The sequence below is a fragment of the Euphorbia lathyris genome, chromosome 4 (genome assembly GCF_963576675.1).
Source record: "Euphorbia lathyris chromosome 4, ddEupLath1.1, whole genome shotgun sequence".
Lineage (NCBI taxonomy): Eukaryota > Viridiplantae > Streptophyta > Magnoliopsida > Malpighiales > Euphorbiaceae > Euphorbia > Euphorbia lathyris.
In genome coordinates this window covers 50,859,024-50,875,463 of record NC_088913.1, presented here as the reverse complement: position 1 = coordinate 50,875,463, position 16,440 = coordinate 50,859,024, and the positions used below count along the sequence as shown (strand labels likewise).

The window sequence follows — 16,440 nt, the reverse complement described above, 5'->3', positions numbered from 1 at the left end:
ATGGACCGTGCCCATATTATCGCGAATTAAAAAACCGAACGCACTAAGGTTGGTGTTTGAGTCAAAAGCTGCATCACAATTTATTTTTAGAGTCCCGGGAGGAGGAGGCTTCCATTTGATTTGTTCATTTCGCTGTTGTTGAACTTCTGCATCCCCTTGGCTCATTTTGTCTTTTTCCTAGCCGCACCAGCTATAGCATCTTGAACACAGTTCATTGCTCTGACAATACCTAGTCGCTTATCCCCGTTAGCAAGGCGACTGCGTTCGTACCACAGGATCCAGATTATGCAACATACCTCTATCAGCTCATTCCTGGTAGATTGTGCTATGATATTAGAGAACCAGTCAAGTGTCGAAATTCCCCCAATTTTATAGACTTTGATCGGGGCCTTTGAGCTCTTCCAGTATCCTTTGGAGATGATACAATCCTTGAATAAATGTAATAATGTTTCTGGAGCTCTTTCACATAACTGACACCATGGGTTCACTTTCATTTTCCTTTTAACTAGAGCCTCGGCACATGGAAGAGCATTGTTTAAAACACACCAGATTGTGTGAATAATCTTGGGAGGTAAATGTAGTTTCCACAAGTCTTTCCATATGGAAGTCGTGGCATTAGATGATGAAGCTCTCCCTCCCAACTATGGACACCATACTGAAGCCACCTCATAGCCGGTTTTCACTATGTAATCCCCCCACTTCGTTTTTCTCTAGAAGATTTTATCAGCAACTCGTCGTTGGCTCAGTGGAAGACGGATGATAGCTGCTGCCGTGTCCGAATCAAAGTAATGATGAATTAAATCTGTCTTCCATATGAATGAGTCGTCATTAATCAGACTTGACACCCATTTAGTAGGAGGCTCATGTAACATCTGTAGGGGGCCTGTTGCACGGGACATCGGGAAGCCATTTATGATTCTGTAATTCAATTGATTGCCCATCTCCCACCTTCCAGCAGCTTCCTTCCTCGATGATATGGCGTACCTGAATTAAACTTCTCCACACAAATCTTGGTGCATAGCCAATCTTGGCTGACAAAATCTCACCTCTAGGAAAGTATTTGGCCTTGAATACCTATGCACAAAGGGATGTCGGATTTCGAATGATACGCCAAATTTGTTTTGCCAAGAGAGCCTTATTAAAAGCGTATAGGTTGCGGAATCCGAGTCCTCCTTCATTTTTTCTAATGCAGAGTTTGTTCCATCAGGCCCAATGGATTTTCCGACAATCAGTGCTGCCATTCCACCAAAACCGTTCAAGAAGTTGCATTACACAGGGATACTTAAAATTGTTTTTGACAAAACAGTAATAAGTAGTACAAATTTTTACAATGTAACATGATACAATAGTATAGTTTTAACATATGAACAAAAATAGAAAAGGTATAACCTAATTTATTTAACATATGAACAAGTATACAAGGTATAAAACAAAAAATATAAACACAATGAATGCCTAAACTAACAAATTTGACCTTTGGTTCGATATTGCAGAGAAAATAAATCCCCAGCAACGGCGCCAAAAACTTGATGCGCCTACGGATGTTGGTCCGATAGACTCACTAAGGGATAAGTGTACCCCGTCGTTATCAAGTAATAATCTGGACAAGTCCAGGTATTGAATCCACAGGATTTACTCCTGCAAGTATCGAGCTACTCAGTTTCTAATGTTATCTAGGTTTTGGGGGGTTTAAGCTTGGTTTTGATTAAGTTAAGCTACTCTTATCTAAATTATTCTACTCCTAAGTGATCTTTCAATAATGTAATTACCCGAAGGGATATGGAATGATACGATAATGATGAATATAAACTTGTTTAGACAGCCAATTAATAACCTATTCTAAGTCACTTGTGTTCGAGGCGATTAACCCTACTTATCCATCTGTGGATCCTAGATCGTGATTCCCTTGTAAGGCCGAAACTAGCTCTAAGGCTCAGAAATTTAGGCTTAATCTTCTATAAGGTCGTCAATCTTATAGGCTCTAACTAGGTCAGATTCAGCTCGCAATATGTGCCAACAAAATATTTGGATTTATGAATGAGTTAAACCAATCAAACAAAGCGTAAGATAAAGATTAAATAGATGAATCAATTGAACAAAACAAGAATTATATTAACATTAAAGATGAAGAAAATTGTCACGGAGATACAATGAGCCTTGGATTCATAGACTGGATAAAGAGATAAACAAGTTGTAAAAGAGTAAGAAAATCTCTTTCAGGGAACTTGTCTACCACTGCAGGCGTCTTCCTAGGACTTAAGGAGGAACCTTGAATAATCCTCGGAGAATGGAGTTTCGAATGTTCTTCAATGGAAGATGAAGGAGATGGAGGAGTTGGAGAGGATGATTCAAGGGGGAAAGCTATGGTTTTTACAATAAAATAAAGATATATAATTTACATGTGAAAAGTCATATTTATAGTTGCAGTTTGAGTCCGAAATCTGGCCGAAATCGTTTCCTTTTGCAGGTGGGAAAATGTGGGCGAAATCGTGACATCGTGGGGCTGGGAATCAGTCAAAAGACTGATTCCCGCAGGCCAGCTCACCGAGTTGGCCTAAAAAGGCCAGTTTGGCGAGCAGCAAGTGCCCAAACGCCATGCGTGATTGCCGGGTGTTACCGAAACGTGATTTTCGCCCGAACTTGTTCCTATTTTGACCTGCACATATATATAAACTCCAAACGACATTAGTTCCGAGGCTAAATTGTCCCACCAATCACTTGATTTGAGTAGAAACTCCGTTTGGTGCGACTTTTGGTGGATCACTTAGCCATGTTAAATAATTGAAAGCTAATATACGTGTTAGTTTGGCAATATTTGCCTAAAAACGATTAGAAAACGAACTTAAACTACAAAAATAAATAAAACATGTTCACAATCTAATTAACACACACACATGCATATAAATGTGCTTATTGACGAAAAACTAAACTAAACCGTCCTAAAACCGTACCTGAAGATAAGGGTTTTTGGCCCCTATCATAGACCGCATCCATCCTTTTTGGAGAACTCTTGCTTTTGATGGTTTGAGTGACATACCAGCTACTGCTCCCCTATATGGTGATGGGTCCGAGGATCACCGGTTTTTTCACTCTATTGTGGAAAAGGTCGACAAATTAGATCCTGCAATGGTGCGTAGCATATTTGTCAACATCCACGATCAAATTAACCCAGATCAAGGCAGTTACAAAGAACCTGAGGTCAAAGATACAGTTAGGGGTAGACCAAAGGGGAGTTCATCTACGAAGCGCAATCCGAGTGCATGGGAGTATAGTCAGGGTGCACGTGGTCATGCTCGGTCTTCTACTTCGAGGAGGAGTTGTAGTCGAGGCAGAAGCTCATCATCCTCTGTACATAATAATGAGATGCCGGGTATTTATTATTTTTGTAATACATAAGTTCATGTTAAAGTAATTATATTTTACCACTGACGAACTTCACATATTCATATTTGCAGCCGGATTTAATGCGGATATCAGCGGATACCATTACATAGGGTCCAGGGACTCACCGTACCATTTATTACTGGATACCTAGATGTTGTATCAGATGGTAACTATGGATTTCGTGTTTTAGCCGACGCCATCACAAATAATCAGGAGGAGTGGAAGTTGGTAAGAACACTTATAGAAAATAAGGTGTGGGCCCACCGTGATCTGTATGAGGCAGTATTGTGGAACCGAGTAGATGGTGCACTCACGCATATTAGATGGACAGGAGCGGGGTGTGGTGAGTTCCATTGGATGGTGAGTCCAGATGACTTATATGCTGCATCTGTTTTGAATGCAGTGATATTCCTTTTTATTGAGCCACAGTTAGGATGTTGTACTATACTGCCGATGCGTTCAGACGATGGAAGACCACCGGAGCGAGAGATTGTCGTTTGTCATTTGGAGAGTTATGAACACTACATACGTCTTTATTAAAGACCTGGATTTCCAGTCCCTCCCATTCCCGTCCAATGGCATAGATATCATGATCCGAGTGTTCAACACTTGGACAATATTTATGCTGACAGGAGAGCGACTTGGAATAGATTACATTGATGTATATGAATTTATGTATTTTAATTGACAATATTCATTTATCAACATATATTATTGTTATAGGTTTTAATTTAAATTGTATCTTTTGTAAAAAAAAAATTTAATCAGGGGCGTGGGGGTGTGATTGACACACGCCTCACCACAAGGGCGGACGTGAGGCTATCATGCCTCACCATGTGGTGAGGCGTGATAGCCCCACGCCCGCGTGTCGGGAGAGAAAAAAAAAGCTCCATTTCTCACATCAAACACCTGAAAGGGCATTTTTGTCATTTCAAAGGGCTAGGGGTGGGAAATTGAGACTGAAAATAACAACACCATTGTTCTGAAGCATAAATATTTTGTTCCCTATTCTGCACTAATTACATATCAGTTGATTCTAAAAAAAACAAAATGATTTAATAATAGAATTTGAGATTAATATTTATAAATTTGGATGAAATATTCGATTTTTTTCTTTCACTCGTACAAAAACAATATATATTTTTTAATTTTTTTTAAATTTTCATATCTATTTATATGTTTGTGATATGTTACTAAAATAAATGATGCACTGTGAAGTATAAATGATAAAATTTATGACCGAAAAGATAATTTGATAAATTATTTTTCAAATTCACCTAACTTATCAATATTAAAAAAGTAAAATCATGATCGTATTGTCCATTTTTATACCTTGTCCCTGTAATAAAAACAAAAGCTAATTTCAGAAGAAAAACGGTATCTCCGGTAATTCTTGTAAGAAAAATTACCTAAAATTCACCCGATCTCACTTAATATAATTATAAATTACACCTCAAACCCTCACCTACGTTCATGCACCATCTTCCAAACAATCTCTTAAATTTCAATTTTCATATAGCTGCTTTGACTGCGTAAGTTCTTCTGTTCCTCATTTTCTTTTCCAATAGCATCGTCTTTCTATTAGAGCTCTTATCCCTCATTTTCAGGTGAACCATCTTGATCCAAAAGTTTTCGTTTACGTTTTCATTTCCTTTTTGGTTTGTGAGGATGTGTTTGATACTTGTCGCTGTGATTTGTAGTGCGAGTCAGTAAACGATGGTGTTCTTCAGAAGCGTTTCTCTGATTTCTCGGCTTCGTTCTCGTGCTGTAAGCTATCGTTTCCCCTCTGATTTTTCACTAATTGTTCAATTAGTTTTGCATTCATTATATGTTGGAAAAGAACTGTTCATTCTTCACCGATAGTTAAAGGAAGGTTTGGTTCTATTTTCTGAAAAAAAGCAATGCAATTTATTGCAGGTTCAGCAGTCTAATCTCAGCAATTCCGTTAGATGGATTCAGATGCAGAGCTCCTCCGATCTTGTATATCTCTTTCTCTCTTTCGCCTTCTTTTAATTGTACGCACATGTAATTTTGTGGAATTTTTGGGTTTATGCATTTAGATATGATATCTGGTTTTTTTGGCAGGGGAGTGAAACTGCTGTTGTAAGTACCCGGGGATATATTTCCCATTTTTGCAGTTTTTACTTTTATATTTTACGCCTTTTAAGTATCTTGTTTAAATGCTTTCTTGGAAGAGGATTAAGGGCTAAAACCTTAAGGTTTTGATGGATTGGGAAAGTAGCATGAGATATGCTGCCCTATATTTGTCACATAGGAGCAAAAATGTTTGCATAAACTGAGTAAAAATCAAGGAGCTTTTTCTAGTAAATTTGTTCAATAGGTCACTGATATACAGGTTTAACAGCTTTATGCCTTTGCGGTTATTTGATCAATGTTTTGTTTCTGGTGATTTCTGTGACATTTCTTCCTCTCTCTGTTGGACCGTAGGATCTTCATTCCCAGTTGAAGGAATTGATCCCTGAGCAACAGGTGTGTATTGCATACTTGGGCTATTTAATTTCTTTCTTTCATTTCAGTATGAATAGTAATTGAGTCTTAAAAAATTTCTTTCTCATTTTCATTTGGTTTCAGGAGCGCCTAAAAAAACTAAAACAAGAACATGGAAAAGTTCAGCTGGGAAATATAACAGTGGACATGGTAAATATGTTTTTGGTTTTGTCTATCTTATCTTCAGTCAACAACACGCAAGTTAATATTAGTTTTCGGTGTGCTAGTTGTGCTAAATTGTATTGTCAAACTTTTAACTGAAATAGTTAAACATCTAATTGTGAAGGTACTTGGTGGTATGAGGGGAATGACAGGATTGCTGTGGGAAACCTCCTTACTCGATCCTGATGAGGTTTATTGTTCATTTACTTGTTATTCAGCATGTAAACAGATAATCTGTGCTTTCCTTTTATCAGCCCATATTCATTAAGGAATTTTTTGATTGTTTGTTGATCTAAAAGTTGTGACTTGCTGTCTTCAGGGGATTCGCTTCAGGGGTCTTTCAATTCCTGAATGCCAAAAATTGCTACCAGGTGCAAAGCCTGGCGGAGAACCTTTACCTGAGGGTCTTCTCTGGCTTCTTTTAACTGGAAAGGTGTAGTTGTTGTGTATGAGACAGAAAGCTATTGCAAATTTTCATCTTGATGCATCATCTATAAACCTCTTGGTGCATGACAGGTTTTAGCCTCTTTTGACTTTTCTTTGGCATTTCAGGCACCAAGCAAAGAACAAGTTGTTTCCTTGTCAAAGGAATTGCGTGATCGAGCCACTGTTCCAGGTCTTTAGCTTATATTTCTTTGTTATATAACCCATGTATCTCCAATAGTTGTATAAATAGTTTGGATTTCCAGCTGGTATTTTGGGTGCATTTGACTCTATTTGGATAAGTAAAAAATTCCTCTTGTTTATCCAAGTATTTGAAATCTACACACCTATTGCAGTTTTGGGTTCCATTATGTATTAATAATTGGGCTTAGAATGAAAGTACTGAGGTGGTTGGGCAAGTTTTCTATCATCTTTCACCTGTAATGACTCCCATCTTTTTTCTGTGATTATAATTTGTAGTTTCTTATGTTCTTGCAGATTATGTTTTTAAGGCCATTGATGCTCTTCCTGTCACAGCTCATCCAATGACTCAGTTTGCATCTGGTGTTATGGCTCTTCAGGTTGGAAAACCGTCTAAGCATAATCAATTATAGTGTTAACTGTTATAAGTGATTTAATTTCTCTCATTCTTCTCCCCTTTCTTTCTCCCTTTAATTTATGGTGTCTTAATAATGGTTATGATAAAATGCAGTAGATATGTGTTTTGATTTGTGCTTACTAGCATAATTCCTTAATAGCTTATGTGATTTGTGCATATCATAATCTGGACGGCATAAAGTTGTATATTTGGAAGGACAAAAAAGTTGGGAATTAATATCATATTACTTCTTGTAAAGTGTAATATGATGTCGGTGGCGGAGATGCGTATGTTGAGATGGATGTGTGGTCATACGAGAAGGGATCGGGTGAGTAATGAAATAATTAGGAAAAAAGTAGGGGTCACATCTATTGAGAATAAAATGAGAGAAAACCGACTAAGGTGGTTTGGCCATGTGAGACGTAGAGCGCTTGATGCGCTGGTTAGGAGAACCGAAGAGTGGCAAAGGGATGTAGTGGTGAGGGGTAGGGGAAGACCTAAGAAAACTTGGAGGAGGGTGATCGAGAGTGATATGAGTTTACTGGGAATTGAGGAAAATATGGTAGTGGATAGGACGGAGTGGAGGGAGCGAATTTGTGTCGCTGATACGACTTGATTTCACGGTTTTATATGATGGTTCATGTTAGCCGACCCCGAATCATTTCGGGACTAAGGCTTTGTCGTTGTTGTTGTACTTCTTGTAAAGTGACACCTCTCACAATTAGAATTGAGGAGGACCTGTTTGAGGTTTGCATTTAGTAGACTCAAGAGTGAACACCTAGTGGGAAAATGGATTTCCATTGTTGTTCTCACTATTATAAATGGCCTTCTTTTTTCCTGTCAGTTGTATTAGTGTCCAAGTAATCATATCCGTGTTTGAATATACTTGTAGGTTTGACTTTGATATTTAACGGTCAAGTCCGTGAAAACAAAATGTAGTTTTTCTCTTCCTTTTCTTGCAGAGACAACTGAGATCCTTCCTCTATAGATTGTAGTCTGCACTCTGCACTTAGTAAAAACCAACTAGTATTTATTTAGGCAACATACTAAGGGGGCGTTTGGTTCGGGGTCTTTAGGAATGGGAATGGGAATGGGAATGGGAGAGTTTCATTCTCTTTGTTCTTGTTTGTTTAAAAAAAAAACCCATTCCCTTTACCCATTTTAGATTATGGGTTTACCCCACTTTAGGTTAAGCCCATTACCCCATACTCTGTAGGAAATTGGATTCCCTTTACCCCATTCCCTTTCCTAAACATATCCAAACACATAGGGGAATTAATGCTTATTCCTTTCCTTTAGTTTCCCTTTCTTGATTCCTTTTCCCTTACCCCTTGTGAACCAAACGCCCCCTAAGAGATAGTGAATGTCCTCGTTAATTTTTTGGTAGAAGATGTAAATGATGCATTTTTAAATTACATGTGCCTTTCAGGTTCAAAGTGAATTCCAGAAAGCCTATGAGAAAGGCATTCCAAAATCAAAGTAAGTATTTGAAGAACTATTTTCTCTCATGACCATCAATTGTAATGTCAGCATCATAATACCATAACATTTCTAGGTACTGGGAGCCAACATATGAGGATTCTCTTAATCTGATTGCCCGTGTGCCACTAGTGGCTTCATATGTTTATCGAAGGTCAGTAAGCATCTTATACTAATACTCTGCACATTATCCTGAAAATTGTGGCAAGATACAGAAGTTTGAATCATGAAAAATATTTGTTTTTCTGCAAGGGTCAGTACAGAATCCTGAAATATTTATAATTGAATTTATGTTGCATACCCAATTTTTTTTTCAAGAAGCATATTTTGAATTTCATGACTATTGATGTAAGGTTCTCATCTTTCCAATGTTCTTACTCTAACTGAAGTTGATAATTGATTTTACTTGTGTGTCTTTTTTTTCTTCCTTTTTCCCTAACAGAATATACAAGGGTGGAAAATTTATTCCCATGCATGAGACTCTTGATTATGGTGCAAACTTTTCACACATGTTGGGATTTGATAGCCCCCAGATGCAGGAACTTATGAGGCTTTATGTTACTATCCATAGGTTTGTACATCTTATTCTTCTCTAGGAAATGAAATATGGTACTCTACTGATGTTGGATTACTGATTGTACATCTTTTCCACCCAATCTACTCTTTCAAACAGAAATATCGTCTCATTTACCAGGCAAATTTAATAATTTTAATGGTGTTGCAGTGATCATGAAGGTGGCAATGTCAGTGCTCATACTGGTCACCTGGTATGTTAAATTGAAGTTCTTTTCTATAATTGCGACTCTTTCTTGTGGGGAACATTCTAGTTGAATGCTAATTCACATGCTTTTCTCTAATCAACAATGTTGTATTCAGGTTGCTAGTGCACTTTCAGACCCCTATCTTTCATTTGCAGCTGCACTGAATGGTTTAGCTGGGCCCCTCCATGGCTTGGCTAATCAGGTACTATATCTTATGCCATATCAAATAATAAAGTTCTCTAGCTATATTTGGACTGAATCCTTTACTTTGGATAATTTTCTTGATTTCAAACAGATACATTATGCATGCATGCCTTCAAATACACTTCCCACAAATTGTAGTCAACTTTTCCATATTTCCCTTTTTCTTAATACCAGGAGATATAGTGCCAACAAATGCTAGTGTATTTACCATATCCACAATACTTTATTCAAAAGAAAAATAGTGTATAACCATGCAAAATAACAAGTCAATCAATTTCCAGAAAATTCTAGTAAGAAATAGAAACCATGTCATCAAATTTACATATGCACTGAATATAGTTTTGGTTTCGGTGCAGACCTTCTAATATCTGCAGAGAATGGACAAAAGAAACACATAGATAAAAAAAGATTTTGAAATAATAGATATATCATATATTATTGGCATAAAGCTCATGGCCCCTTAAACTATACATCCAAAATCAATTAGCTCCAACGGCAGATTCTTCCTTCTGATTCTCTCATCTCCCCCCCTCTAGAAGGAAATGTTGCTTCTTTTACCTCAACAATCGACTTTGAGTGAATTTTTTTATCCGTTTCACTGTCGGGTATTCGTTTTTTTGGTGAATTAAGATGCGGGTTTATTGAATTTTGTGTTTCCATCGTTTTTAGATTAGGGAAGTTCAATTCAGCTAGGAATTTGCAATCCAGGAGAGCACAAATTCCAGATGCAGTTAAAGCAGAGCGGCGAGTAAGATAATTGTTGATTGGGTCTAAGAATTTGCGGGATTGAGAGTGGGATTTACAAATGAAAAAATTGGCAGAGTCCTAAACATTTGAAGTTTGGTTAGGGTGTGTTTGATTGTTGGTTTTTGAAAAGTTTAGGGACTCCTTTGTTGATTTGAGGAGAATTAGTGGTTAATTGATTTCGAGTCTATAGTTTAGGGGGGCCAAATGGGCTTTATGCCTATATTATTTCTTAAAGTAATGAGGAAACCAGTCATCTAGCTGCTACCGAATATTCTTGTCAAACTGCCACATCCATAAGATGTCGGTGGCGGAGATGCGTATGTTGAGATGGATGTGTGGTCATACGAGAAAGGACCGGGTGCGTAATGAAATAATTAGGACAAAAGTAATGAGGAAACCAGTCATCTATCTGCTACCGAATATTCTTGTCAAACTGCCACATCCATAAGATGTCGGTGGCGGAGATGCGTATGTTGAGATGGATGTGTGGTCATACGAGAAAGGACCGGGTGCGTAATGAAATAATTAGGACAAAAGTAGGAGTCACATCTATTGAGAATAAAATGAGAGAAAACCGACTAAGGTGGTTTGGGCATGTGAGACGTAGAGCGCTTGATGCGCCGGTTAGGAGAACCGAAGAGTGGCAAAGGGATGTAGTGGTGAGGGGTAGGGGAAGACCTAAACAAACTTGGAGGAGGGTGATCGAGAGTGATATGAGTTTACTGGGAATTGAGGAAAATATGGTAGTGGATAGGACGGAGTGGAGGGAGCGAATTTGTGTCGCTGACACGACTTGATTTCATGGTTTTATATGATGGTTCATGCTAGCCGACCCCGAATCATTTCGGGACTAAGGCTTTGTTGTTGTTGTTGTTGTTGTAATCAATACCTGTAACAAGTCCACTAGCCAAAAGTAAGAAAAACATCATGGGGCTAAGTATGTGAAGAACCTTACATGAAGTTACTTTCAGTATAAATCTTAAATAAACTGTTTTCATTTAAATACATACGAATATATCAGAGGGTTACATTCTTCTGGAGTGTACTTTCAAATGTCCTAGTCAGATGTACTAATTAAAAAAAAAGCATTCTGTGGAGGCAATCGTTTTTCTTTCCTTGTCTAAGATATGGATATAATAATGAGAAGGAAATAAAAATGATATATTTCAGGTATATGAAATGCGGAATGTGAACTAGATTCCCGTTCTATACCCTTTCCTAGCTGTCAATTTAGAAAGTCCATGCGTTGATTAATTGTAGAGGTTAAAAAATTAGATCCAATACATGATGAGGAACAGTGGATGACAAGGCCAGAAAATGAACTTCCTACCATCCTTTGGATGCTTTTGTTAAATGGATAAGATGCTGACTAGTGTGTGATGGAAAACTTAAAACTGAATGATGTTATGCTGATAATTTACTAATAACGTTAATGAATGACCATAAAACACTTGTTTGATGTTTCTGTACATTCTGAGATTTCAACTTTCAATCTCATAGTTTGTTGTTTGAGGAAATAATTGATAGATGATATTTTTATTTTTCCCCTTTTTAACCTTGTGCTCTTATTTTGTTATTTATCTTCTTTCTAATTCAGCCAACTCAACTTTTGAAACAAATTTTTTAAAACTATAAATCTTTTATACATTTTTTTCGTAATTGTTTGGAAGGAAAAGGTTTAGAATTGGAAACTAAATCTAAACTTTTGATGTCAATGTTTTCTAGTAACTGAATATTCTAGCGGCGAATTTTTTTCATCCTTTCTTTATTGGCTTTGCTGTGGCCGTTTTCACAATTTTAGTACTTCTATTTGTTTGAATTGTTGCATTATTGTGATTTCTTCTTGTTTCCAATAATATATTAATTGCAGGAAGTGCTGCTTTGGATCAAATCTGTGGTAGAGGAGTGTGGTGAGAATATAACCGCAGAACAACTGAAAGAATATGTCTGGAAAACATTAAAGAGTGGGAAGGTAATTCACTGCATATTTGTTCAAGGTTTTGTTTGGTTAACTTATTTACGTAATTTGTAATGGACCTATGGTGTAACTATTGAAACTTGCTATATTTCTTTACATACACCGCCTGTCCTAAAAGAAAATTGAGGATTGCTATTGTTGCGTTTGATTATCGACTTACCTCCTTTTTTCCCCCAACCTTATAGCCATTACATGTTTTATATCCTTGTATTTTTAACCTTTTTTTTTATTGAAGAATCACCATAACCATTTAGCACCATCAAATTATTGTTGAGCTCAGTTTGGAAATGGCTTATTCTGTTATTTAATGCATGCTTTCTAATTTGCAGGTTGTTCCTGGATTTGGTCATGGTGTTCTACGTAAAACAGATCCACGCTACACATGCCAAAGAGAGTTTGCCTTGAAGCACTTACCTGATGATCCATTGTTCCAACTGGTTGTTACCATGCCCTAAATACAGAGCACTAATGAAACTATGTGATCTTTTATTATTGTGAATCCTTGATAAGCTAATGCATCTTTGACCTCAACAGGTCTCTAAGCTATATGAAGTTGTGCCTCCAATCCTTACCGAGTTAGGCAAGGTAGAAATCATTTTTGAAGTAGAATGCATCCATTGTTTATGCTCCAAGAATGAAAGTCTTGGTTCTAATATCCCTTCCTATCAATCCAAGCTGGGGGTGTGTGTAATTTTGTTGCGGATTTTGGAAATTCTGTAGGTGAAAAACCCTTGGCCCAATGTGGATGCCCATAGCGGGGTGTTGCTGAACTACTATGGTTTAACTGAAGCCAGGTATTATATTTCTTCTGCAATATAATGTGATAGTTTTTCCTTTAATAAGCTAGCTTATTAATGGATGAATAACATTTGTTGACATTGATTGTGGACAGGTACTTTACTGTTCTTTTTGGCGTGTCAAGGAGTATAGGAATTTGCTCTCAGGTGAGTTCTGCTTTTCCTTTTATTACTTTGGCGGTGCTGATAACTTGAATTTGTCTGAATTAATTTTGATTGGTGGACAGCTAATATGGGACCGAGCTCTAGGATTGGCTCTTGAGAGGCCAAAAAGTGTTACAATGGAATGGCTTGAGAATCACTGCAAGAAAGCAGCTTCATTCTAAAAGCTGTACAAGTCACCCTTTGGTAATAATTGCTCAGAAACATATGAATTTTGCTGTTGATAAAAGGGATCGTGTAAAGTTTTCTAGCTTCACTGTGTAGTAAAATCACTAGGGCATCTTAACCAATGGTATTTCGAGTGTCCTTCACAAATTCTTTTTTCAGTTAAAAAGGGGAGGGGTTTCCTATACCAAGTATGTTGTTGGCCTAAACAGAATAAATCACAAAATGAGGGAACCATTTGAATAAAGTTTTTGAGGCATGTGTTGCTGCTATTTCCTACCTTCAACTGCTGAATCAGTATAATGCTCTTGTTCTTTGCAATGTTTTAAAACCCAAATCGGTCCTGCATCCTATCCGAGCTGGTATCTCCGGTTATTTGTGAATTTCAAAAAAATAAAATAAAATAATAGATTTGAATATTATCTGCAGCAAGCACACTGTATTCACCATTTGGCTGGGTGGTTTGTTCTCTACTATTTCGCTTGCTTATTTATATCTCACATCGAAATATGGAATGACAAGAAATAAGTAGGTGGGATATAAATAAGCAGTCCCGTTCAATTGGACCCTAATGACCAAGTTGTATTTGACCTTCACCATTAGATTAATCTATAACATAATCCTACGGTGTTAAAATTTACAAATTAAATATTAATTTAACTGGTTATTTTTTCTTTTTAATCAATTAATCTAATAAAATATTCCTAAAGATAAGCTAAATGTTTCACTTGAGACAAACAACACTGTAGAGAGAGAGGAAGAATGCTGTAGGGAGAGAAACCATCGTTTTTCACCGCTTTTCTAGATTACAGTCCCGTTCTTATCAAAAGAATCTCACTTATAGCGATGGTTTCTCTTGAAAACTTTTCTGGAATTTCAAGACCTATTTCTGCCGAAAAATTGCACGGGAATTATTCAATCTGTTGAGCAAAAATACCAGTCCTGCTGGAGAAATTTTTTAGGAAAAAAATCTAAATCCTCAGTCCCGTTAGACGTGATTCTTCGACTTCGTCAAACTATTAAACAGAGTAATTAAGGCATGGAATTTTATTAAACAGAGTAATACTGATACTGGGGATTGAAGGGCTGTGGAAAAACTGGAAGATGGAAGTTGTTGAACCAGAGGGAACGAGGAAGGAGGTAGTCTGCTTATTTTAAGATGGAAGTTGTTGAACCAGAGGGAACGAGGAAGGAGGTAGTCTGCTTATTTTTAGGAATATTTTATTAGATTAATTGATTAAAAAGAAAAAATAATCAGTTAAATAATATTTAATCTATAAATTTTAACACCGTAGGATTATGTTATAGATTAATCTAATGATGAAGGTCCAAATACAATTTGGTCATTAGAGTCCAATTGAACGGGACTGTTAGTGAAATATACAATTATATATGTTTTAGGTATTGTTTAATAAAACTGAAAATTAAGTGCTGAAAAAGTAAGTACTGAATTTTAAGTGCTGAATATTATAAGTGTTGAAAATATTAAATGATATAATTGTTATAAAAATATTAGTTGATAATGTTTAACTTAAAATGTTAAGTTAAATATTTTGACTTATCAAAATAAGTGTTTTTTTAACTTAATTTACTACTTTAAGTGGTGGAGAAATAATTGTTATCAAACACACTTAAATTAAATAAGTGCTTAACATTTTAATTGAAGTCATTAAGTGGGTTATCAAAAAAGGCCTTAGTGTCTGTTTCCCCTACAATTACGCGGGGACTAATTGGAAGGGATCAACATAGAAAAAGTGATAAACAGAGAAAGAGCTGGGAAGCACCATTCAACAAGAACTAGTCACAAGAAACGGAGCAGGCTGACCGAAACTGTGACGTCCGTGTCCATGTTTTATTTTTATGTTAGAATATATCATATACGTTAAACGATTAATATTTGATTGAAAATATAATTAACAATATTAGATTAAATTCTTGTGAATAAGAATAAGACCCTAACACCAAATTAAAGTTCTCTAATTTAGTAGCCTAAATTATAATTTGTTTTTTTTTTTGTAGAGTTGGAAGGCAAAAGCCCAGACAAACAGAAAAAGAAAAAATAATAGAAGAACAGAGAACAGTAACTAAAACATCAACTAAGTAGCTCTAACTCTTCGTGAAAGTGCTCGACCACTGTTGTCCGCGAAGAGGATATCCTGGAGGCCTGCAAGAGGCCTACCACACTCGTGATAGCCCAATGAAAGTGCACCTGCGTAATTCACCAGCCAGTCAGCAGCTTGGTTCCCTTCCCTATAGGTATGAACAAACTGAATGTTCCAGTCCCTATCTCTAACCTCCGCACATTTGATTATGAGCCATGACAGCGGATGATTGGCTCCAATCGGTTCATTCATAAATGAAATGACAGTCCTCGAGTCCAATTCGATAACCACCCTCCGATATCCCTTTTCCCTGGCAAGCACAAGCCCAAAATAGAGGCCCCATAGTTCAGCTAAAACCGCCGTACAGATGCCGATGTTCACTGCAAACCCCCTTAACCATGAACCATTGTGATCACGAATCAAACCTCCTGCTGAGGCAAAACCAGGATTGCCTTTACTCGCCCCATCCGTATTAATCTTCACCCAATTCATCTCAGGAGGTTTCCAATTTATCCATTTCTCAACTCTAACCCATGGATGTTTTAGCATTACCTCATCCTTAGCATTACACACTTCTTTAGGCCTGGTCAGAACGAAGCTTGCTTTACCAATTCTAACCTCCTGTCGCTCAAACACCCATAGGTTTCTCCATTTCCAAATCCACCATACAGCAGTAGCAAAGATTATATTCCAAGCTACTCCATCAAGTTTAGTGGTGCACGAAACATTAATATTAAACCAGTCCAAAAACTGTAAATTGAAGAAGGTACCTTGCAGGTCTCGGGGAACAAGCTGCTGCCATATGGCTTTTGTGCGGTTGCAATCCCGTAGGATGTGCAACTGGGTCTCTGCTTCTCGACAATGCGCACAACCAGGGTCCGCTGCGATATGCCTGCGAACCCGATTCTGATTGCACATCAGCCCCTCCTTTTTTGCAATCCATAAAAAATAGCGAATTCGTTCAGGGACG

General features: G+C 37.2%; 1 protein-coding gene across 3 annotated transcripts; it reads left to right on the top strand.

Annotated features, from left to right (window-relative positions):
- The first annotated feature begins 4,808 nt into the window (after positions 1-4,808).
- Positions 4,809-13,647, top strand: LOC136227992 (citrate synthase, mitochondrial). Of its 3 annotated transcripts, none has more exons than XM_066016799.1 (21): positions 4,809-4,916; positions 5,085-5,151; positions 5,302-5,364; positions 5,470-5,487; positions 5,833-5,874; positions 5,977-6,042; positions 6,179-6,244; positions 6,374-6,487; positions 6,607-6,670; positions 6,976-7,058; positions 8,505-8,554; positions 8,631-8,708; positions 8,997-9,125; positions 9,279-9,321; positions 9,431-9,517; positions 12,137-12,238; positions 12,574-12,681; positions 12,779-12,829; positions 12,965-13,038; positions 13,137-13,188; positions 13,269-13,647. In XM_066016799.1, exons 2-21 carry the CDS (start codon positions 5,101-5,103, stop codon positions 13,365-13,367), a joined length of 1,440 nt encoding a protein of 479 aa, XP_065872871.1. In that variant the 5' UTR covers positions 4,809-4,916; positions 5,085-5,100; the 3' UTR covers positions 13,368-13,647. The 3 variants fall into 3 exon arrangements, with proteins under 3 accessions (XP_065872871.1, XP_065872870.1, XP_065872872.1); XM_066016798.1 differs by having other exon boundaries at positions 4,833-4,991; XM_066016800.1 differs by lacking the exon at positions 5,470-5,487 and having other exon boundaries at positions 4,833-4,991.
- The last annotated feature ends 2,793 nt before the right edge of the window (positions 13,648-16,440 follow it).